Here is a 22,906-nt window from a genome sequence, read left to right as displayed (position 1 = left end):
GACCATCAGACCCCTTTGCCGTCCGTCAGTGTGATATTTATAGAATGGTGCAATAACAGTAAATTCATAAATTTTAAATATTTGTAAATGTACAACACTCACGTGGAAACTCTTCATCTTCACTTATTCTATTTTTCGACTTATTTTTATTTTGTTACTGTACATACCGTAATCACAAAGCCGACTGTACTGAAGAGACTATCTCTGATTTTCTCATGCTATCCTAAAACAATGTGTTTCACAGTATTATCTCTGCTCTAATGATGGACAGCTGCTGTGAACTCAACCTCAGCAAGTCACCATGTCAGGGTTCACTTCAGTCCCTCAGGATCACTCACAGCCTCTGGTACTAGACCATGGACATCTCTGAAGGCTGACATCCGGACTCTGACACTGCTGGTCAATCGAGGCGTCTCCTCTCTCTCCGTCGTCTTCGTCCTCGTCTTCCTCGGGTTGGTGTTGACACTCTTGGAGCGCAGTGTCGGGTACATCCTGTCTTCTCCCACCAGCAGCCGCTCCAACAGTTCCTCCCCTTCTCTAACATGGTCAGTGTTTTCCATCCCACCCCACCACTCCTTGCCAGACAACCTATACTCCTCCACTTCCTGTTTAGTTTCATCACCTCGACTCCTGTTAGACAGCGGCGTGCCGCTAAGACTCGAGGAGGATAAATTCTCTCTTTCCAGAGGGAAGGATGCCGCTGCTGCCAGTTGGCTCTTTTCTGCTGGTTTGCCCACATCAGTCAGGTCAGCCTTAGGTGGAGCAGGACAGGTATGGTTGCAGGGTGAGATCAGGATGTCCACGTTGGACAGAGACTGAGTCCTGTCCTCAAGTCCTCGTGCCCACATAGTGGAGCCAAAGTCCTTCATGTCACCTGGAAACAGGAAGCATAGATTGTTTTTGTTCACGGTTTAACATGTTTCAGCTTGATCCAGTCCTGCATGTTTCTTCAGCGTCAAATTTCAGCACAGTTTCCACTGTTTTGAACCTCTGGATGAAACAGATGTTCTCATTTGTTGTGGTAGCTTTGCATCTGTTTTCATTTTGTGGATGTTTGTGGTTACGTTGGTAGTTTTCCAATCGAAGCACCAAAAATTAATGTTAGTCACTTCATGCAGAGGTTCTGATACCAGATTGTACAAGCTATCTCTCTCAGGAGCAGTCTTGTCACATGATCCCATCTTAATGTACCATGAGTGGTCTTACCTGCTGTGTTTCCCCCTGATCTCTCTGGACTCCTTTGGACCCTCCTGCCGTTTTCCTCCAGGTCTCCAGAGACAGAGATCCTTTCGTCGTGCTCTGGCTGATATCGGTACAGACTGTATCCATCTGCGCTGCTGATGCTCCCGTGTCGCAGCAGAGGCCCACAGACGGAGGATCCTCTCGAGTACGTTTGAACGAGCTCAGCCCGGTCGACCCCCGCCAGCTTCTCCAGAGCGTTCATCATCCGGCCGGAGAACTCCTCAAGCTGAGCCAAGCGGAGGTCCACCGTCTGCAATGATGCCTTCATCGAGTGCTCCCGCTCATTCACCTCCTCCAGACGCATAAACATGTTCTCCACCCTGAGCCCACAGAGCAGAGGCCAGAATAGTGTCAGCTTCTAAACAAAAGCCTGATCAAACTAATCTGCTGACATTAAGATTCATGGATTCTGTCACTCAGTTATTTTGCTCATCTTTTTAAAGGAAATACTACAGTGGAGAAAGTTAGTTATGCTGAGAGCTACAACTTCAGCCCTCAGCCTGCTAAAAACACCAACAGCACCACCATGTGGTCAGTTAGAGAATTGTGGTCTAAGCAACACTTCATGCAACATCACATGCAGCAGTCCGCTAGATGTGGACTTAAATGCTTTATCTGCAGAGCAACATCTGACCATTGCCATATCTGAATTTATCTGTACCCTCAAGTCGGCATTTCACAGTCATAATGATTGTGTCAGCAGGAAGAGACCGACTGTGGGTCCAAACTAAGAAACTGGAACTTTTGTGGTCTATTTTGTGCTCCTGGACACAGCATCATTTCTTTCTTCTTAAATATACAGTCTTTTATGTCATATGTCCTATATATATATTTATATTCATTGTCATTAATAATAATTCATCAGGGGGCATTAACGACAAAAATTTCCTGTGGTCCTCACCTCTCCGATGTCACTCGGATTCTCTCATCATTGGACGACTGTGTCTCGTCGTCTTTCTCTCGGAAATATTCCTCCACACACTGCTCCTCGAACTCATGTAGGCTCTTCAGCTCGTCTGCACTCAGCACCAGCTCTGAGGAAGCAGACACCGTGTTGTTAGCATCATGCAGACTCTGACACAAGACTTGAATCTGTGGGTCTTACGCAGGCGCCTCTCGCGGTCATCCTGCTCTCCCTCCTGCCTCCGTCCGCATCGGCAGCACAGCCGCCTCAAGACTATGTAGATATGGGGGACCACGATGAGTGGGGGTGGCAGGATGGGACGGTCATGGAAGGTCATGATCAGCTGATACCTCTGGAACTTCCACACCTGGTTGGAGATGGACTTTACCTCGAAGAAGGTGTTGCTGCGGAGGGAGAGAGGCAGCTCTGACCTTCTGTGACTAAAAGACGCGTCCTGCTGTTTCTCTAAACATCTGTATTACACTATATTCATGAAATGTTTGGGCTGCAGCTGGTCGTTTCTTCTATTATCAAGGATTCTGAGGATTCTGTTAGTCAATAAGACAGATAGTTTAGGGTGCCTTGTTTGACCAAGAGTCCAAAGCCCAAAGAGATTCTGTTTATCGTGACAGAAAAGCTTGTAGCTTGTAATTTCCCTGTAATTTGTTTGATGAAACACAGAAACCCTTTGCTTCCTTTAATTTTATCTTCTTCCTATGTTTTAATTTGTCCTTGTGCTTATTTCCCCGTTTCTCATGATTTTCTTTGCACACATGGAGCCTGCTGGTCTAGACTTTGGCCCCTGACCTGAGGTGTGTCAGAGTGCAGCATGTACTGACTTGAAGACGGCGATGAGCAAGTTGACCAGCAGGATGTTGGCCACCAGCAAGTAGCAGGCCATGATGGCAGGAGTGAGCCAGGCTCCGGGGATGCAGGGTGGAAGCTTCTTCCCATCTTCGTCATACATGTTGTCGCCGCACGGAGCTGCCGCACAAACACACGCTGAGTCTGAGCCGCTGCAAAACTTATTAGAGAGAAGCTGCACATGCACACACACAGAACAGATGTTATATTTCTGTTGTTCATGTGTTTAGAGCTCTGATTTCCAGGGCTTCATGTTAAATGTTGATAAAGCTAAAATCAGCAGTAGTTGTCTCGCCCTGGGGTGTTTCATGGTGGCCAACCTTCACAGTTCAACCATCCACACACACATTACTGGAAACCACCAGCTGATCCCAGTAGTACTGTAGGAAGACTACAAGTGTCTGCAGTTTGTCTGAGCAGTGTCGCTGCTTCTTCCACTGGTTTCAGTGAAATTAAAACAGAACAAGTGATGAAAATTTTTTAATTGCTCTGTGCAAATGAGACTGAAAACTGTGAAGTGTAATATCCGCAGATGGTTTTTATAGTGTCACAAAACAAATGTAACGTCAGGTCAAAAAATGTGTTTCAGTCTGGAAGACTAATTCAATCTCAGACTCAAGGACCAGGTTAATCAGAGGGATCTGTTTCCATGGAAACTAGATTTTTAATTGAATTTGTTACCACACTCTGTCTGTCTGCACCTTTTCAGCTCACAGGAAACCGCACAAATCTGCCAGAGATACTCACGATTGATTTCCATTGCATAAACTGTTGAAAGATAAACAGAGGACAGAAAAGGGTCATTTTGAGACAGGGAGACGGTCTGATGAAAATATAATGAAAATAAATGCTGCCATGGAGTCCTTGTCACAGCTGGTACATTTATGTTGTGAATTGTACCTGAGGGTTAGGGTGAGGACAGGGGGTGAGGACTAAAGAGTCTTACTATAGACACTTGTCTTACAGTGTGGGGGGTGAGGACAGGGAGTAAGGACTAAAGAGTCTTACTATGGACGCTGTCTTACAGTCTATGGGGGGTGAGGACAGGGAGTAAGGACTAAAGAGTCTTACTATGGACGCTGTCTTACAGTCTATGGGGGGTGAGGACAGGGAGTAAGGACTAAAGAGTCTTACTATGGATGTTTGTCTTACAGTTTGGGGGTGAGGACTAAAGAGTCTTACTATGGACATTTGCCTTACAGTCTGGGGGTGAGGACAGGGGGTGAGGACTGAAGAGTCTTACTATGGACGCTTGTCTTACGGTCTATGGAGTCCGCGAACACCTCTCCGTAGATCATCCAGTACGGCATGTAGAAGATGTTCCGAGCCAGACGCCACGTCGGCTCCTCGTCCGGGTGCAGGATGGCCTGGCGGGCAACGCCGAAGCTCATCAGTACCACCAACATGATGACCACGAAGTACAGCATGTCAATCATCTGGACACGGGAGGATCGGAGACGTGTTTATTCAGTTCACGTCATTCAGTTCAATTCAATTTCATTTGTATAGTGCCAAATTACAATATAATCCAGCTCCTGAACCCAGACTGGGAGCTGGTTCCACAGGAGAGGAGCTTGATAGCTAAAGGCTCTGCCGCCCAGTCTGCTTTTGGAAACTCTGGGAACCACAAGTAGACCTACTCTCTGAGAGCGAAGTGGTCTATTGGGATAATATGGTACTATGAGGTCTTTAAGGCATGAAGGAGCTTGATCATGAAGGGATTTGTATGTGAGGAGAAGGATTTTAAATTCTATTCTGTGTTTTACAGGGAGCCAATGAAGAGAAGCCAATATAGGAGAAATATGATCTCTCTTGCTAGTTCCTGTCAGGACTCTGGCTGCAGCATTCTGGATTAACTGGAGGCTTTTTATGGAGATACTGGGACATCCAGATAGTAATGAGTTACAGTAATCTAGCCTTGAGGAAACAAATGCATGGACTAGTTCCTCTGCATCATTTTGAGACAGGATGTTCCTAATTTTGGCAATGTTGCACAGGTGAAAGAATGCAGTTCTAGAGATTTGTTTTATGTGTGAGTTAAAGGACATGTCCTGGTCAAAAATAACTCCAAGGTTTTTCACAGTAGTGCTGGAGGCCAGGGCTATGCCATCTAAAGTAGCTATAATTTTAGAAAAGCTGTTTCTGAGGTTTTTAGGCCCAGTTACAATAACTTCTGTTGTCTGTCATGTCTCCCACTGATTTTGCCTGCACAATAAAGCTAAACTGATTCGTATCTATGATGTCACAAGCCGTCATACCATCTTTCCGATCATCATGACATAGGGTCCCAGGTACTTGTTGACTCCGAAGATGTCGAGGACTCGGATGTACCAGAAGATGATGTCGACGCAGTAGATGACGCGGCCATAGCCCATGTAGGGATGGTTCTGTAGCCGCAGCAACAAGCCCAGCAGGAAGACAGAGATGGCCGCCAAGTCGGTGATGTTCCAGTAGTCCTCCAACCACACGTTGATCTTCTGCCTCAGCTTCCCTGGCTCTGACATCAGAATCTGGCAACAGCAGGGGGCATTTCATTTACCAAGCACAACTAAACACAACTACAGCTGGAAAGGGCTTTACAGAGAGATTTGAATTGGGCTCTGATGATTAGAGTCAAATAAAAGCAAAAATTATCATTGATGTAGGTGAACTAAGCAGGATACAATCGTAGAACACAACAGGTCAATAAGAGTAGCCTGGAGTCAGTCCATGCAGTGGTTCAACACCTCCTGTTTGCCACTGGTATATCAGTGAAGAGACACCAGTAAAAAGCAGACTGATTCCTACATCATACAGGGAATAAACTAAAGTCATTAAACCGTCAGCTGAGGGGAATCATCTATTGTGGCTTAAGGATCTTGTCTAAGTGGCCTAGGATAAAATAAGATGGTGCTGGAGCCGCTTCATTTATTTTTGAAAGTCAACAAGAAAAGTTGACATGAACTTTGTGAATTTGAGCCTTTTGTTTTTTGTAAAGTGCCTTGAGATGATTGTATTGTGATTTGGCGTTATGCAAATAAAACTGAATTGAACTGAGTGATAAGAGGGAGAGTCTTTGCTGAAAGGAGCAGAAATAGTAGTGGAGTCACCTGGTCCATTGACCTCATGTGTGTTTACCTGTCTGACTTTCTCCAGTCCCAGGGTGATGATGTAAGAGATGACGATCCACTCCTGCAGAGACGGCCATCGCTCCATCTTCACCAGGATGATGTAGTTGTACAACATGAGGTAGACCAGGTACGAGATCTGCCATGGAGAGAGGACAGGGGGTCACCATGCGGCCTGAGCTCAGAAACCTGGCCTGTGCGGAAATGAAGGCTGGCTTTGAGATTTTCTGTGTCTCTGGTGTCACGTGACATTTTATTACCCTCAGTGGGACAGAGGGACAGTCTCAGGTTGGCAGGTGTTTCACAGCTGCTTCACACAGATGCACATTACCTGCAGGTTGTTGCTGCCACATTTATAATGAAAACCCATCACAGCCATTGTCAGCCCGGGCTAACATGCTGTGAGTAACAAAGAGACCCAGAGCCCTCAGCCTGTAATCACACTGAGCCTGGTAACAGTAAGTTATTATATGTTATTTTTCTCTCTGTGAACAGCACACAATATGTCCTCTGACTGGCTAATGTGAAACTAATTTCAAATTGCAAATAACAAATGTTTCGTTGTTCTCTTAATCTGCGAAAAGGCTGTAAGCTAACATGCCCTGTTGGACTAAATCTGAATCATCTCATCAAAAGCTTTTAACACCCTCTCTTCCAGGGTTTGGCCTAAATGACAGCAAATTTAGTATTTTTGAGCTTTAGCTCTTGGCAGTAAATGTGGACGTCATGTTTGATTGTTCACTGTTGTACAACTGGACTGTCAGTGGCAGAGAGACAGAATATTTTTAAGGTTTTTTAAGGTTGTATTCACTGATGTTCATTGTATTTGGATTATTTTTTATGGCAGAATTATCAAAACAGCACAAATCTGAAGGCACATGCTACTTGTTTTTATAACGTCTCACAGTAACAGTCTTAATAGTGCAGCAGTGGAGCAGTAGGTGGTAAACAACACTGAATTAGACCCTTCAAGAGTAGTGTAGATCCTCATGAGTCTAACATTACTATTAATATTGCTGTACCAATATTTCTTTATGTTGTTGTTAAATGATACTATTACACTTCATTTTTAAAGGATGAAACATGGACTTACCGTGTTGAACCAGAACTTGGTGAAGGGAGCATTGTAGAACTCATAGAGCTTCCTCCCGACAGGAATCTTCGTCTTGTGTCTCTTCTGGTTTTCTTCCTTGTCTCCTTTCTTTGACACAGTGTCGACGTTAGAGACAGTGTCCTGAAACAAACTCTTCATTACTCCACCTGCTTTAAACAGATGAACTGTGATGACGTCACAGCTGTCCCGCTTGCTTTCTACCTTGCTGGGTTTGTTGTCATCTTTAGCTGTGCCTTCACAGTTCTCTTTGGATGAATGATGTGAAGGTTCATCTCCAAGACGAAAATCCAGAAGAAGGATAGCAGGAGGGAATATGATCCCCAGAATCACCTGGAGATAGGACCAAGGGCAGAGGACAGGTTCAACAGAACTGTATTTTACTTAGCTTCTCTGTGACTGTGGTGGATTTATATTTTTAGACCAAACTAACCAAACATGATGATATTTCTTGTTATTGTTAACTCTTCACATTAATGGGCTTTAATACTTCTATTGTTGTTTGCCTCATTTTTATTTGCACAATAAGCTCAAACATTTGGAAATCTTTTTCCAATAACGCATTGGGGGATGCTAGTATGGAGACGGTGATTTGGCATCCCCGTTTGTTCACATGTAAGAGCACATATTTGTTCAACAATGTCTCAGTAACAGCAGCAGAACTGACAGTGATCAGCTGCTGCTTGCAGTGAACCCATGGGTGCACAGACAACTGTCCCTGGATCCCTGTGATACTGAAGGAAACTTAAAAACAGCAGGAATCTGAATGAAGTTCTGCAGCCTCTGTTTCTTCGTTTCTCAGTGGATTGATGATTTTGTTGGGGAGGGACACCAGAGATAATGAGTTGTAACCCTGAGGAGCAGAGTCTATTATAATCTGGGCCAAATCAGCAGCCAAACTACAATGTCTACCCTGGTGTGCCTGCACACATCTGTCCCTTTACCAGTTTGAAAACCTAGAGCTGTCTTATGGTTCTTGTGTTTTTCTAAAGGTTTTTGGGTGGATTAGGTCTGACTGAATTCCTAGGTGCTGTGATGTTGGGACCTGGAGACTGTTGCTCTTGCCCATCCTCAGACTGCCCATCCACATGTCAGTCAGCAACATCTGGCTGCATGTGTGGGCGATGAATTCTCTGTGTTTGGCAGCCACGGCCAGCTTCAGACAGGTGGAGTTACTCCAGTTCTTCAGCTCGTAGGTCAGCAGCTTCATGGCCACCTGCTCATCGTGTTTGTATGACTGGTCCAACAGCTCGTAGGCCAGCTGGCCAAACTCCCTGCACAGAGAACACACCAGCGCCCTGTCAGGCTGATGGTCAATGATGCAGAAAGATAGAAATCTGTTCACTCCAACCCAATACATGCTGTGAAACACTGTGCACCGAACACCGATTACACCTGCAATACAGACGCTTAAACGTGTTCCACTTGCACTACTATGGGAGATGGTTATGATTATGGTCAATTCAGGGCAGATATCATGGCAAATCAAATCCTGCTACCAAAGCACACATCTGTTGCAAGCAAAACCTGTGTTTGGCGTACGTAGTGCACAATATTTCCAGTTGGAAATAGAGCGCAAACTGCCTTTTAGAATAACTGGACACTTGTTGAACAGTTTCCATTTAATGGCTCTAATGTCTCTGCAAACCAGCGAGCCGTGTCACATGTTGTGGAAAGTGCTACAGCAGTTCAGCTCAGGAGTCTCACTGCTGCTGAAACAAATGAGAAAACAGGTAGGACTCTAAAAAAATGATGTTATATTATTCACTGGACGAGGTTCCAGTGTGGATCTGCCACAGATCTGATGTGGATTGCTCTGAAAAGGACCTGGACGTACTTGGAGTTGTTCTCCAGGTCCTGGTAGATGTCGTCCACCAGCTCACTCTGGGATGACTCGTGAGCCATGGCTTTGTAGAGTTTACAGGCCACCAGAGCTTTGGCCATGGCCTCTTCCCCTCGCTGCCAGAGGAACAGCGCCATCTTCTGGCGCTTCATCAGCACTGCCCACACCATCAGTTCATGGAAGGGGTACTGAAACCTGCTGACCTCAGGGTCGTCTACATCGATGTCCACTTCTTCCTCCTTCTTCTTGTTCTTCTTTCCTTTTCCCTTTGGATGGGGCTCGTCATCCTGCACAGAGTCCAAAACAACTCAGGAAATATTTGTCCTAAAAATGATAAGCACCAGTTTAAAATCCAGTAGAACATACCTCCATCCCAAGAAGTTTCAGAGCTTTAGGCTGTAAGAGGAAATGTGACAAGATGAGCTTCTCACAGCATAGCACATGGATTAATATGCAGATTGTGGGGATTCCACTGAATTCAGTTTGCTGTCTCCGACACCCCGTGGAGGTCAACTTACTCTTTTAAGGCCGTAGAGGTTGTTGTACAGCGTCCTGAAGCTCTTCCTGGTGTATTTGCAGCGGTAGGCGCCACCCATCAGGAACTCCAGCACCAGTCCAATATCAATTAGCGTGATCTGGTAATCTGGAGGGAGATTCCCCTGAACCACAAATCAGAGTTCATGAATCAGTGACTGACTGACTGATTCACTGACTGAGTGACTGACTGACTGTCACAGCTCTCACCTTTTTCACCTCTCTCACCACAAAGTGCAGTGTGTTTACTGGTCCCAACTTCTGGAGAAAAACAGAAAGACAAACAGTTGTGTTGTTAATTCTCGTTAACCAGGTTTTTCTTAGTCAGTCGGCAAAGTGCAGTCACGTCTGTTGATTCTATGTTGACTGATTTCACAAATGAACAGATTATCTCAGTGTATGGACATTAGAAAAGCAAACAGAGCTTCACTTTAATCTGACAATAATGTGACTCTTGTTGATTTTAGATAGCAGATTAAGATTACAGACAGCAGTGGTAGAGGATGAAGTGGATCACTGATGCAAGTTAAGCTGCACATAAACATACACGTGACAGTATCAACATTAAAGCAGAAAGCTTTTGTGTCATAACTCATCCTCAAAGGAGAAAGGTCTCACATCTGATTTGATTAAAATGAAACAACTTGGACAAACACAACTGTAAATTACTGCAGAGTTTAAATTGAATAACATTGGGTGGAACATATTAAGTTAAAGCAGCCTGTAACTGGAAATGGTATGAGTGCAAAGGTCAAACACTAGAATCTAAACTATTAACATCAACAGCAAATCACCTGGTCAGACATTTACATGCTGCTGCATTTGTAATTATTGGTGGATGTTGGTTGTTAAAAAGTGGTGTGTAGTATTGTGACTGATCAGGTGCAGTTTGACAAATTAGAAGAGAATGAGTGACCCAATAAACTGAGAGAAATGTGTTAAAGTTGAGTTAAGATACACGTCATGTCTCTGAAATGAAGTTTTGTGTAATTGGAATGCAACTGATTTGTTGGCACATCAATAAATAAACTATGATCAATTAAGTATGAACTAATCACAGAAAACCACAATGCATCCTATATTATTAATTAATTCACACACTGTGAATCAAGCATTAGTTTGTATGTGCTCTTATTGTGAAGTGCTGTTTTATCTCAGCTTAGCATAAAGACTGAAAACAGGAAAACAAATAGGCCTGATTAGATTCAAACTAAAACCAATGTGACCTGCAGGTCCCATGTTCTTTGTGAGGGACAAATATATATACAGTATTACAGTAACATATAGTGTTACAGTATTACAGTAATATATAGTATTACAGTATGACAGTAATATATAGTATTACAGTATTACAGTAATATAGTATATAGTGTTACATCTACAAGTACCAGCTTCTAAACTAAATATTAGTTTTTACCTGCAGGATGTGATTGTGTTGTGCTGATAAAACCCCACATTCCACCCTGGACACTCACAACACTGGTGCCTGTCATGTTTAGCGTAAAGCCGATGTGCCTCGTTTTGGCACCAACGCTGTGAGTGCACTCAGGCGCTCAGCTGAGTCTCACCGTGTTGTAGAGCTCCTCCAGCCGAGGGATGGTCAGGAAGTGATGGATGTTAACGCCGTTCTCAATCAGCAGCTTCACAAAGTCCACTCTGTCCAGCACCAGAGCATCCATCATGGCCTGCTCCAGAGAGTTCACCTGTAACATCATCATCATTTGCATCAATCGCCTGAGTAGCCAGAAACAAGGACTAATGACCACAGATCTGAAACACATTAAAGCTTATGTTAATGCTGTCCAGCTTACTGTAGCTGTTTCTCTTTCACAGATGAATACACGTTTTTATTTACCTACAGGTTCAGTTTCAGAATTAAAACAGTTTTAGATAAAGCAGGAGGGCCCAGTCTGCAGCAGCATCTTATGTCCAAAACCAGGAGAATCAGTTTCCTGCAAGTCCTGCAAGACTGACGAAGCCAAGCAATATATTTGACAGGCTTTAATTTTCATTGAAAAATGATTAGTTGGTCCTGTGATGGACTGGGGACCTGTCCAGGGTGGACCCCTGCCTGTCACCCAAAGAGAGCTGGGATAGGCTCCAGCAGATCCCTGGGACCCTGGTTAGGAATAAGGGGGTATAGATGATGGATGGATGAATGAAATTTATTCATTGATTAATTCATTGCCAACATAATAGCTGATTACAGTCATCTTCTGTCAATAACGTAATTGATTAATTCACAAATGGTTGGTGGGTGAGGAAATCAGCACCCGATATGATTTTCTGATGACCAGGCAGTGTTTATTTGGAATTTGCTTTCATGGGTCACTTTTATTCCAGTCTCTCACCCAGTTGAGTAGTTCTAGTTTCCTGGGGTCAGTCTCCTCTGGTGGCTCAGCTTTAGTTTTGCCTCCTTTGCCTTTCTTCCCTCTGGCCTTGCCTTTCCCTGCTGTGGCTGGACGCTGGGCTGCTGGGCTGCTGGGACGGTCGCTGGGTAAGGCGCTGACAGGCTGCAGACACACACACATGGTTGAAATCTAAATGACAGACTCGTCTCAATTACCTGTTTATTTCACTTCAATCATCAGGAGGAGGTTCATGGATGCACATGAAAGTGTCTTCAGTTTGCTGTGTCACACACTCAGCTCCCCTGCATTTTATTTTGTTCTGGGAACTTGCATGAAGTGCATGAAGACTCAAACTTGATGCTCATTAGAAACTGAACACCATCCAGAAGAGACTTTTTATCGACGTGACAAAATGAATTTACTGAATGCATTTGCCGAATGGTCACTGATTACATATGTGATTATTCTTTCTCTCCAGAGGAAGTCTCCAGATCCAACAGCCAAGTCCCGATGAGACTGGCCTTTCTGGTTAGGGTTAGGGTTATAACCATCCTTCGCAGAAGTCTGTTAGAGATTGAAACGCCCTTTTGTCGGAATTTAGTTTGTGATTGGACGCTGCACATTAAGGATCGGAAGAAAGAGTGCCTCACATCTCTTCAAACAAATCAATCGAGTGATCAATAGATGGATAGATTGTGTGTGAACTCACAGGCCAGTGGTGCCCGTACGCAAAGATTTGACTGTGGGCGATGTCCACTCGGTTCCAGGCCAGAGCCAAACTCAGCTGATCAGACGCCGACGCGTTCGTACCTGCAATGCCACAAACACACCTGAGATTCATTCCCTTGTTAGGTTGAGTTAGTTAGTTAGTTAGTTAGAGGAAGATGACTGTCAGTGCTCAGGTGCAGCAAAAACACACCTGTGTGTTCATGGTGTGTGTACTCATTTTTGTATTAATGTTTAGAGAGTGTGTCTTGATGTTACCTTTGAGCAGAGCTGTGAGGATCGACATCTCGATGTCCTGCTGTCCCTCTGAACCCATCCTGAACACTGTGATCTACACAACACACACACAACACTGTGATCTACACAACGCTGTGATGAACACACAACAACAGGTTCTGTTTAGTCCTGGTTTGGTTTTGGTTGGTTCTGGTTGGTTCTGGTTTGGTTCTTGACCCCTGGACTAATAAATGTGAGGGGGCGGAGCCTGCTGCAGGTCAGTAACTGTCTCTGTGGAGAAACAGCATTTTAATCTGACCATAAATCATTTTAAGTGAATTGATGTGATTTTATTTTTACATTGTGGCTGCTCTGCTGCTGCAGCTGCTGTTTGAAAGAAGCAGAGGATTGTGGGATTAAATAAATAATGGAGGGTCACAGAACAATCTCCATTAAGTGCTGCAGTTTGGGGTCATAGGTCAAACTTTATGTAATGTTAATGTCATCGTCAGCTGCTTTTGTACTGTACTTATATCTCAGTGAACATCTGCCAGAAGCCATGGTTATGTTTTTGATGATACACAGAGAGGCCACCAGCACCTCTGCCACAGGGCACGCCATCAAAATGTGATTGGCCACTCTGTGCCCAGCCCCGCCCAGCATCAGCAGGTGACAGACAACTAGCCTGAAGGGAGAAGGGACTTGATATATTTTATATCATGTAGTCCAAGACCACCGCATACTGAAACACACAAAACCACTGCAGAGAACGTAACAGCACAAACAGGCAAAGCAGCCACACAGAGATCGACATGATCAGCTGATCAGCTGTTTGTGGTGGATTTGTCTCTGGGGGGTTCTTGCTCCTATATGGTGGGGACCTTTTACATGTCTCTGTTGTCTGATATTTCCATAGGTGCTGGACTGACAGCCGCTGCTTCGTCGGTTCCATCTTATATTTAACGTCATGGTCATGGGGTTAAATATGAGTCATGACACATTTTCAGTCATTTCCTCCTCTTAAGCTTGAATGTTTGAGTAAAGTAGGTATTCAAACTGTGAATTCAGCAGGAGTTTGTCTCTAGTTAATCTGAATAATATCAGCACTTTTGCGTTTACAGGTCAGGTTGGACACTGAAAAAACAGGACAAAACAGGACAGAACCCCAGGATCTGGGGATAAAATAGAATCCACAAAGCATCACAGTGTGTCTCCCTGTCAGACCTACCAGGGCCCTCTTCTTCATGCACTCCATTACCATGAGGAAGATCTGCTGCGCCTGGCTGCGGCTGTAGCTGAAGGTTTTCTGGATGGTGACCAGCAGCTGATCTTTGACGCTGTCACTCACCAGCCTGAGCAGAAAAAACACCAGTGTCATGATAGTCTGAACTCAGATGGATAACACAGAGTTGGCATGACAAGGTTTGCTGCCTGACCCCAGGAGAGGGGAAGTTGAGTCCAATGGACAGAAATAACCTTAGTTTTAAAGCTGAGGAGGACCCAAAGTCTGAGCTGTTGCAAAGGGAAGCTCTTCATTCAGTTATGATTTTTAACTGCAGGACTCAGACTGATGTCTTTAAGACCACTCTGTAAAATCCCTAGGATTCATCAATAGAGCAGAACATCATCAGTATATACTGACAAGAGACAAACTGATGGGGAATGTGTCCTGAAGGGAGCCACTGTATTAATCCAATACACGACCTGCAATAGATCTCTGTGGAAGAGACAAGTCAGATATTTTATCAGTGTAATAAAAAAGTTACAGTTTTGGATGAATACCATTCATGTGCTGTAACATACATCACAACCCATTTCTTCAGAGAACTGAGGTTGGCTATGGTTTCAGAAGCTGCTCCTGAACCCAGAAGAACCAAATGCAGCTTTAAACTCCATTGGACTGCAATGAGATGCTTTTGAAAAGAATTGTCCCTGAGGACCTAACCATCATGATCTATCTGACTTTGATCTGAAAGTGAGAAAAACACTCACCCGTCCTCGTCACAGTATCTGTGAGCAAAGGAAATGATGTCAGAGGCTCGACCGCTGCCATCACAGACCACAACAGGGATTGGAGGCTCCTCCTTCAGACTCTCTAAAACAATGGAGATGACATTTGGACCTCCTTCCAGGATCAGACAGACCACTGGTACCCCCTGACCCAGACCTGACACCCAGAAAGAAACACACAGTGTGTGTGTGTTGTATTGAACCACTGCTGTCACAGCCTTGAGATGTTAGTCCTGTAACTTAGGTCTGATCCACAATATCGAGGCCACAACTCACTGCGCATGTTAAATGTTTTCAGACAGGTGAAAACCTAATTACATCAAAATATAAAACTGTTTAGATTTAGATTTTTTTACATTTTGTTTGAATGGATGAAGCACTTAAATGAGTTCTTCATGGATGTGTTTTTATGTCTGACAATTGTTTATTGCCTACTGTCATTTTAAAAGCACTAACACTTTAAGATGTCCAAGATAAATCCTCTGGTTCTGTATCTTCTCCAGAGTTGGATGTCCCAGTTTCTTTTCTCTGTGTCCAGTGTGGAGTCGACAGACGGCTGAGCCTCCCTTTGCCATCTCTGCCTTACAGGTAGCTCCAGGCATAGGATGACAAAGGGAAACCCACAGGTCACATGATTACAGCAGGTAGAACTATGGACTGAGGCCAGTTTTTATACTTAGCCTGCAAATAAAAACCATAACCAGGGACAGGGGGCTACAAATTAGCTTCAGAGAGGTACCCTATGTAGAGTCCATCTGCTGCACTGCTTATCTGCATGTTTACCTGTGTGTTTCCAGGTGTTGGGAAGTACAGCTGCAGATGTATTAAAAACCCAGTAAAACCTTTATTGTTTTCAGAGGAGCTGAGTGACGTGATTAATGTTATCAGGTGAAGTTTGTGCAGTGTGTTGGGTGAACTGGCCCTTTAAACTGTTCAGCTGAAAAAGAAGTTAGTGAATCAGAGGAGAGTAGCTCCTCCACTTTTAAGCAGCATCGCATTCAGACCCCTTTAAATTTTTCACTCTTTGTGTCATTGCAGCCATTTGCCAAAATCAAAAAAGTTCATTTTATTTCTCATTAATGTACACTCAGCACCCCATCTTGACAGAAAAAAACAGAAATGTAGAAATTTTTGCAAATTTATTAAAAAAGAAAAACTGAAATATCACATGGTCATGAGTATTCAGACCCTGTGCTCAGTATTGAGTAGAAGCACCCTTTTGAGCTAGTACAGCCATGAGTCTTCTTGGGAATGGTGCAACAAGTTTTTCACACCTGGATTTGGGGATCCTCTGCCATTCTTCCTTGCAGATCCTCTCCAGTTCTGTCAGGTTGGATGGTGAACGTTGGTGGACAGCCATTTTCAGGTCTCTCCAGAGATGCTCAATAGGGTTTAGGTCAGGGCCCTGGCTGGGCCAGTCAAGATCGGTCACAGAGTTGTTCCAAAGCCACTCCTTTGTTATTTTAGCTGTGTGCTTAGGGTCATTGTCCTGTTGAAAGGTGAACCTTCGGCCCAGTCTGAGGTCCTGAGCACTCTGGAAGAGGTTTTCTTCCAGGATATCTCTGTACTTGGCCACATTCATCTTTCCTTCAATTGCAACCAGTCGTCCTGTCCCTGCAGCTGAAAAACATCCCCACAACATGATGCTCCCACCACCATGTTTCACTGTAGGGATTGTATTGGGCGGGTGATGAGCAGTGCCTGGTTTTCTCCACACATACCGCTTAGAATTAACGCCAAAAAGTTCAATCTTGGTCTCATCAGACCAGAGAATCTTATTTCTCACAGTCTGGGAGTCCTTCATGTGTTTTTTGGCAAACTCTATGCGGGCTTTCATGTGTCTTGCACTGAGGAGAGGCTTCCGTCGGGCCCCTCTGCCATAAAGCCCCGACTGGTGGAGGGCTGCAGTGATAGTTGACTTTGTGGAACTTTCTCCCATCTCCCTACTGCATCTCTGGAGCTCAGCCACAGTGATCTTTGGGTTCTTCTTTACCTCTCTCACCAAGGCTCTTCTCCCACGATTGCTCAGTTTGGCTGGACGGCCAGGTCTAGGAAGAGTTCTGGTCGTCCCAAACTTTTTCCATTTGAGGATTATGGAGGCCACTGTTCTCTTAGGAACCTTGAGTGCTGCAGAAATTCTTTTGTAACCTTGGCCAGATCTGTACCTTTCCACAATTCTGTCTCTGAGCTCCTTGAGCAGTCCCTTCGACCTCATGATTCTCATTTGCTCTGACATGCACTGTGAGCTGTAAGGTCTTATATAGACAGGTGTGTGCCTTTCCTAATCAAGTCCAGTCAGTTTAATTAAACACAGCTGGACTCCAGTGAAGGAGCAAAACCATCTCAAGGAGGATAAGAAGAAATGGACAGCATGTGAGTTAAATATGAGTGTCAGTGCAAAGGGTCTGAATACTTATGACCATGTGATATTTCAGTTTTTCTTTTTTAATAAATTTGCAAAAATTTCTACATTTCTGTTTTTTTCTGTCAAGATGGGGTGCTGAGTGTACATTAATGAGAAATAAAATGAACTTTTTGGATTTTGGCAAATGGCTGCAATGACATAAAGAGTGAAAAATTTAAAGGGATCTGAATACTTTCCGTACGCACTGTAAGTGCTGACAACCACAGTGTTCGGTTGTTTCAGAGGTCACATTACTCACGCGTATTGATCTTCTGCAGAGCGATGTGTTTCTCCAGCTGTCGGCGGAGTCGGATCTCAGCTCCGTACTTCCCGCTGGTCCCGTTATCAGCAAGGATGAAGTGGGAGTGGCTGCTGTTCAGGACTGACAGCTTGCTGAGGGGGTTGGACATGGTCTGATAGAGCCGGGTCACCTGGAACACCCACATATGGTTGGCCACTATTTTAGTTATTATTTTACACAGGAGGTGAGTCCCAAGTCTCTGGGTTGTGTTTTTGTGTTTATGTTCACACTAAACCCCTGTGTTTCAGTCAGTAAATGGTCTGTAACCCTGCTGGTATTGTGGCTGTGGATGACTGTTACTTATAAAGACACTTTCAAAACAGCCTTTATAAGCTGCACAGCCACAACCACTAAATCACCAAATTAAGCAATGATCATGCAATAAAACATTTCAAATGAGGTTTATAAATGGATGTTTACAGTATGTTCTGTTTATTGTTATCAGATTTGAATTAGTGATGTTCCTTAAAACTGCTTTCATGTATGTGTGCTTCACCGTGTCTTAGTCTGTTTTGTCTTACATCTCTCCCAATCAGGTCTTCCTTGTTCTCGATGATCCCCCATGGTGCAATGCCAACAGCGCAAACTTTCCCTCTGGACTTTGATGAATGATCTTTCAGAGCATCTCCAACATGGCGGATCACCCCTGAAAAACCACAAAAGACCAGCACAAGGTCAGGATCCAGTTTATTATGACAATATAATATTACACAGAAAATATCATATCTGGTTTTCAGGTGTTTGCTGATACCCTTTGTGATGGAGTCAAGATTATGCTGAAACATGTGTTACTGACAAACAGCTTAAATCACTTTTAAATGTAGTTTAAAGCACAGGAAGCCTGGATATGACCCCACATTGTTTCAGGTAACTGGTAGCTGAGTTGGGAGCTGCTCAGTTAGCATTACCAGCAAGATAATTTACAAGGAGGAGGAGGAAGTGTCCTACCTGTACTGACTCCTCCGGTGAAAATCCAGGCTCCAGTTGTCACAGCTGCTTTGATCAGTCCTTTCCCAAAAACCTGCTTCAGTTTGGGCGGCAGGTCAAAGTTCTGAAGGCCTCCATGGACAGAGATGAGCAGTGTAGGGAGCTCCAACTGCCAGTCCTTCACCATCAGGTGGAGCAAGGAGTCCGGCTTGGAGTCGTGGGAGACTCTGATGTACTGCAGGAAAAGGATGACAAGTTGTCAGTGGAAAAGCTCGACTACATGACTCCACCAATTAAAGCATCTGTTCTCCTGCTTGTAACTCAGAGTTTTGGGACCATGGCCTTGTTGAGGTGTCCTCCCCCCTGGAACTCGATGACTCCATAAGCGTCAGTGGGGAAGGTCTGGGTGTGTTTGAGAGGACTCCACCTCTCTGCAGGTTGGACCTCCAGCTGAACCAGTGGGGCCCCCTCCTCTTTGGTTTCTGGAGGGATGTTGATGTGCTGCGTCACCAGATGACCACAACTGCACCTGATCAACGACCACCACACAAGAAAGACAGAACCCCAGCATACAGGCATGGAAGCAGTGAAATGGAGTTAGAGTTAGAGGAATTAACAATATTTTTAAATGATTATTCTAGTCTATAAAGAATGGGAATGTGTAGGTGTGTCAGTACCTGCTGGAGTCTTTGCTGGGAATAATCTGAACACATTCTCTCTTCTGGAAAGTCCTCTCGACCCATGCTCTCTGAACCTGAGCAAAACAATATATAAAAATCAGACAGAGCTTTACGCTGGTAAACTCACTGACTAATCCAAAGAACAGGGTCAAGCTCGAGTCCTCTATGTTGCCCAGTTGGTTCACTTGGTTGTTAGCATCTTACAACATTCTATAATTTGCTGGATTGTCTCAGGGACCTCTGCATCCGGCTCCTGCCTGGTTTGGTAGAGCCCAGCATAATATTATGAGTCAGATTTTTACTGAAGAATTACCTCAATGAATGAACAACGGGTACTGTAGAAAAACACTGACCCTGACCTTCAGGAGTTTCCTATTTGAGATAAATCCCAGATTTGCACTAATGTGCAGTGTAGCATTGTGTATTTACTCAGGTGTACGGTATAATGTCATTTGATAATTTGTTCTTATTATATTTCTCTGCTACTGTAACACCAGAGTTTTCCTCTTTTCATGTTTCATAAATGTAACAAAACATCTCTAATGGTTAAAAACAGTTTATATTGGAAGTCGTCTGGCTAATTACTGGGAGAGTCCATTTCTTTATGCATCCAATCCTCTTACCCACCATCATAATCCTGCTGCTGCACAAAAAACACACAGAACTGCCCTTTAAATCTCTGTTTCCTGTTTAAATCCACACAACACTAATGATTGCGTGTTATCATGTGTGTGTTATGATTCACTCAAGCCCTTTGTCAGATTTCTGCACTCGGTGGAGGATTAATGTCTCTGTGTCACACGAGCCTTAGGTTCTTTGTGTTTTTATGACAGCTGATCCACCACCATCAGTTCTCTGAGGATCTCAATTTCATATTTGCAGTCTGCAGTCTGATTCTTTTGACTTGAACTTATTAATTTGGCCACGTTCCCACCCTGCAACCAGTTGTATGTCTACGTCTGTGGCACTTTAGTCACTTTAATTTGGGTGAACAGAGTGACTCTGTTTTCTCTTCCTGACGCTTTCTAACATCAATTACACTCAGACATTCTCACATTCAACGAGAAAACATTTGTGACTCTCTCTGAGACATGTCTTCACATCATGTACAACAAAAACAGTTTGTGCTGCAGTAGTGGCAACGCTCATCTCTACCTGAATGTCCAAATGTCTCACTCTGTCCTAAAACTGGTCCAGACTGAAGACCCAGCAGCTCTGTGAGGACACGGCAGGTCTGTGAGGACCAGAAGCATCTGTGAGGATCCAGTCTGTCTGTGAGGACCAGAAGGATCTGTGAGGATCCAGTCTGTCTGTGAGGACCAGAAGCATCTGTGAGGATCCAGTGTCTGTGAGGACCAGTTGTGTCTGTGAGGATCCAGTCTGTCTGTGAGGATCCAGAGTGTCTGTGAGGATCCAGAGTGTCTGTGAGGACCAGTTGCGTCTGTGAGGATCCAGTCTGTCTGTGAGGATCCAGTCTGTCTGTGAGGATCCAGAGTGTCTGTGAGGATCCAGACTGTCTGTGAGGACCAGATGTCCAGATGACCAGAGTTCACCTGATGCAGCTGACTGGGTTCATGATGAGCATGTGGGGCTCTTCCTTGGAACCAGTATCATGATTCCGGTCCACAGCAGTCTTTCTGACAGCCTTATGACCCCTCAAGCCACAAGATCAAGCTCAACAAATCGACTTTGAGCACCAAGCAGTAATCATTGCTTCTGTTCAATTACTGTGAGAGTCATTGAGTGGACAAAATATTAAAAACAGCTGAGGTTGCATGTTCAAGTCTACTCTCTTGAAGTACACAGCTCAGGTGAGGGTCCATATGAAGAAAGAAACAGGTCTACAGGACCCTGTAGTCCTCTCAGCCCTGATTATGTCTCACAACAGTTTGACCTGGAACAAAATCATGGAAGACGCCTACATTCATTTTCTGCGTAAAGCTCTGTAGATCATAGCTAATTTAATTTAAGACAAATTTGCTATGAATTATGGGTAAAAAACTACTCAAAATAAAACATGACTGACACTCATCTACTCTTCAGCCATTTCACTGCGAAAACCCACGTACAGAAGTTTGAGAAAAACTTCTCTCAGTGTTCAACCAGCTCCTCACAGTGAGAACCTACATGTTGGGTTATGTAAGCTGAGCTGTCAAAGTTCTGCCTGACGTATTTAGCTTATTGTTTCGTTTATTCATTTATGTCACAGGGACAATGTGTGGCCAGTGACAACCCCAGAATTAGCTAGCAGCTGATCTCATCTGCAGCTCCTGGGCATGAGAAACTAGAACGGTATACGGACCGAGGAATAAAAATAATAAAATTTAAAATACATGCTAAAAAAAGAAAGAAAAATAATCCAGTTAATGATCACAGTGCTGAGACTTTACCCACCTCTGAAGATGCATTGTAAATTGTAGGACATTGTCTGACTTGTACTGGAAGTGTATTCCAGGGTTTAGCAGCACATATAGAAAGGTCAAACGCCCAAACTCAGTGGATCTGTCAACTCTTACCTTGTTTGACAAACATTTCACAAACACATGGACATTTTGGACATTTCGGATTTGTGGACACTTGGGGGCTCTGCTAGATTTTTAAATAAAGTTGTGAGTGTTTGAAGCCCCTTTGTCCCTCTAAGTCTTACCTTCTGTGATCCTGACGACGTGCTGCGTTTGATGGATGAGCATTTGAAGGACCCATCAGTTCCTCTCCTCCCTCTGCTGTCCATGTCGAAAAAGCTCAGGTGGCCTCCACTTGCCTCCCCCAGTGGTCTCTAGACTCCTCTGTCACTCCAATGTCTTCGTCTTCTTCCTGCAGTCTTCAGTCTGTGTTGCATTCAGGTGTCTCTGGGTATTGTAGTGGGGTGAGACCCTGTCCTCCTTCTGGCACTGTAATCAGGATTAGTGGATGCTGCTGCGGATGGAGGGCGGTGCTCTTTAATGGATGGAGATTTAATAAATGGTGATTGAAGGGAAATCTGCCTCCAAAACCACTTCCAACATGCAGATATTGTTATTTATTCATTTCTGCTGTTTTTTTGGATCAACTATACGAAAAAATTCATTTCAATAGAGAAACATTACATTGTACTGGAATATGTGCTCATAACATACAGGCACATAAACTCCAAATGAAAACAAACAGAAATGTTCCTTTAACCCCAGCAGTTCTGTCCTGTGGCTGGTCTTAGTGTGTTCTGCTGGACCAATGATTAGATGATAGGTCAAAGTTTTATACTGTGCTATGGATAGTCAGATAGTTTTGGGAACATAGGTCATAGAAGTTTCTTTAAAGCAGAGGGCAGCTATGGTCATATTAACAAAGTGGATCATCTGCAGCACAAATCTGAAAGTCTGCTTTTTGAAGAAAATCTGTATTTCACGGATCTGCCAGCTTCACTATTACTATGGAGTACTTCTTTACACCCCAGGGCAAATGCTGCTATTACAGCAGCTACTACAAAATACCTAAGAAATGAATTCACAGTGCACAACATACTATACTGTATGCAGAAGCTGTGCTGTAGGTTCACGATGACTGAGGCCAACCTGTGCATGGAAGAAGCAGAGAGCCCCGAGTTCCTTGGCAGAAACTACACCCAGAATTCTGTGTAACAGGTCATTTAATTGGCGTATTTAATAACCATGTTAGTCAAGATGGGTCTTGGGTAGCAAGTCTCATGC

At 44.1% G+C, this 22,906-nt stretch overlaps 1 protein-coding gene across 1 annotated transcript; it reads right to left on the bottom strand.

Annotated features, from left to right (window-relative positions):
• Window positions 1–311: 311 nt before the first annotated feature.
• Window positions 312–21,951, bottom strand: LOC113127046 (transient receptor potential cation channel subfamily M member 1-like). The gene is made up of 28 exons (XM_026301231.1): window positions 21,868–21,951; window positions 19,218–19,294; window positions 18,877–19,069; window positions 18,562–18,775; window positions 18,135–18,259; window positions 17,572–17,743; window positions 14,891–15,065; window positions 14,127–14,250; window positions 12,941–13,013; window positions 12,666–12,766; window positions 11,957–12,118; window positions 11,174–11,308; window positions 9,816–9,866; window positions 9,590–9,730; window positions 9,438–9,467; window positions 9,066–9,358; window positions 8,274–8,502; window positions 7,433–7,561; window positions 7,211–7,351; window positions 6,128–6,256; window positions 5,269–5,520; window positions 4,272–4,446; window positions 3,758–3,778; window positions 2,986–3,130; window positions 2,348–2,550; window positions 2,144–2,276; window positions 1,192–1,562; window positions 312–874 (listed from the first exon to the last, which is right to left on the bottom strand). The coding sequence occupies exons 1-28, from the start codon at window positions 21,949–21,951 to the stop codon at window positions 312–314; spliced, it is 4,641 nt and encodes a 1,546-aa protein (XP_026157016.1).
• Between the last annotated feature and the right edge of the window lie 955 nt (window positions 21,952–22,906).

This window comes from Mastacembelus armatus, unplaced genomic scaffold, assembly GCF_900324485.2.
Source record: "Mastacembelus armatus unplaced genomic scaffold, fMasArm1.2, whole genome shotgun sequence".
Taxonomy (NCBI): Eukaryota; Metazoa; Chordata; class Actinopteri; order Synbranchiformes; family Mastacembelidae; genus Mastacembelus; species Mastacembelus armatus.
This window is presented reverse-complemented; position numbering and strand designations above follow the sequence as displayed.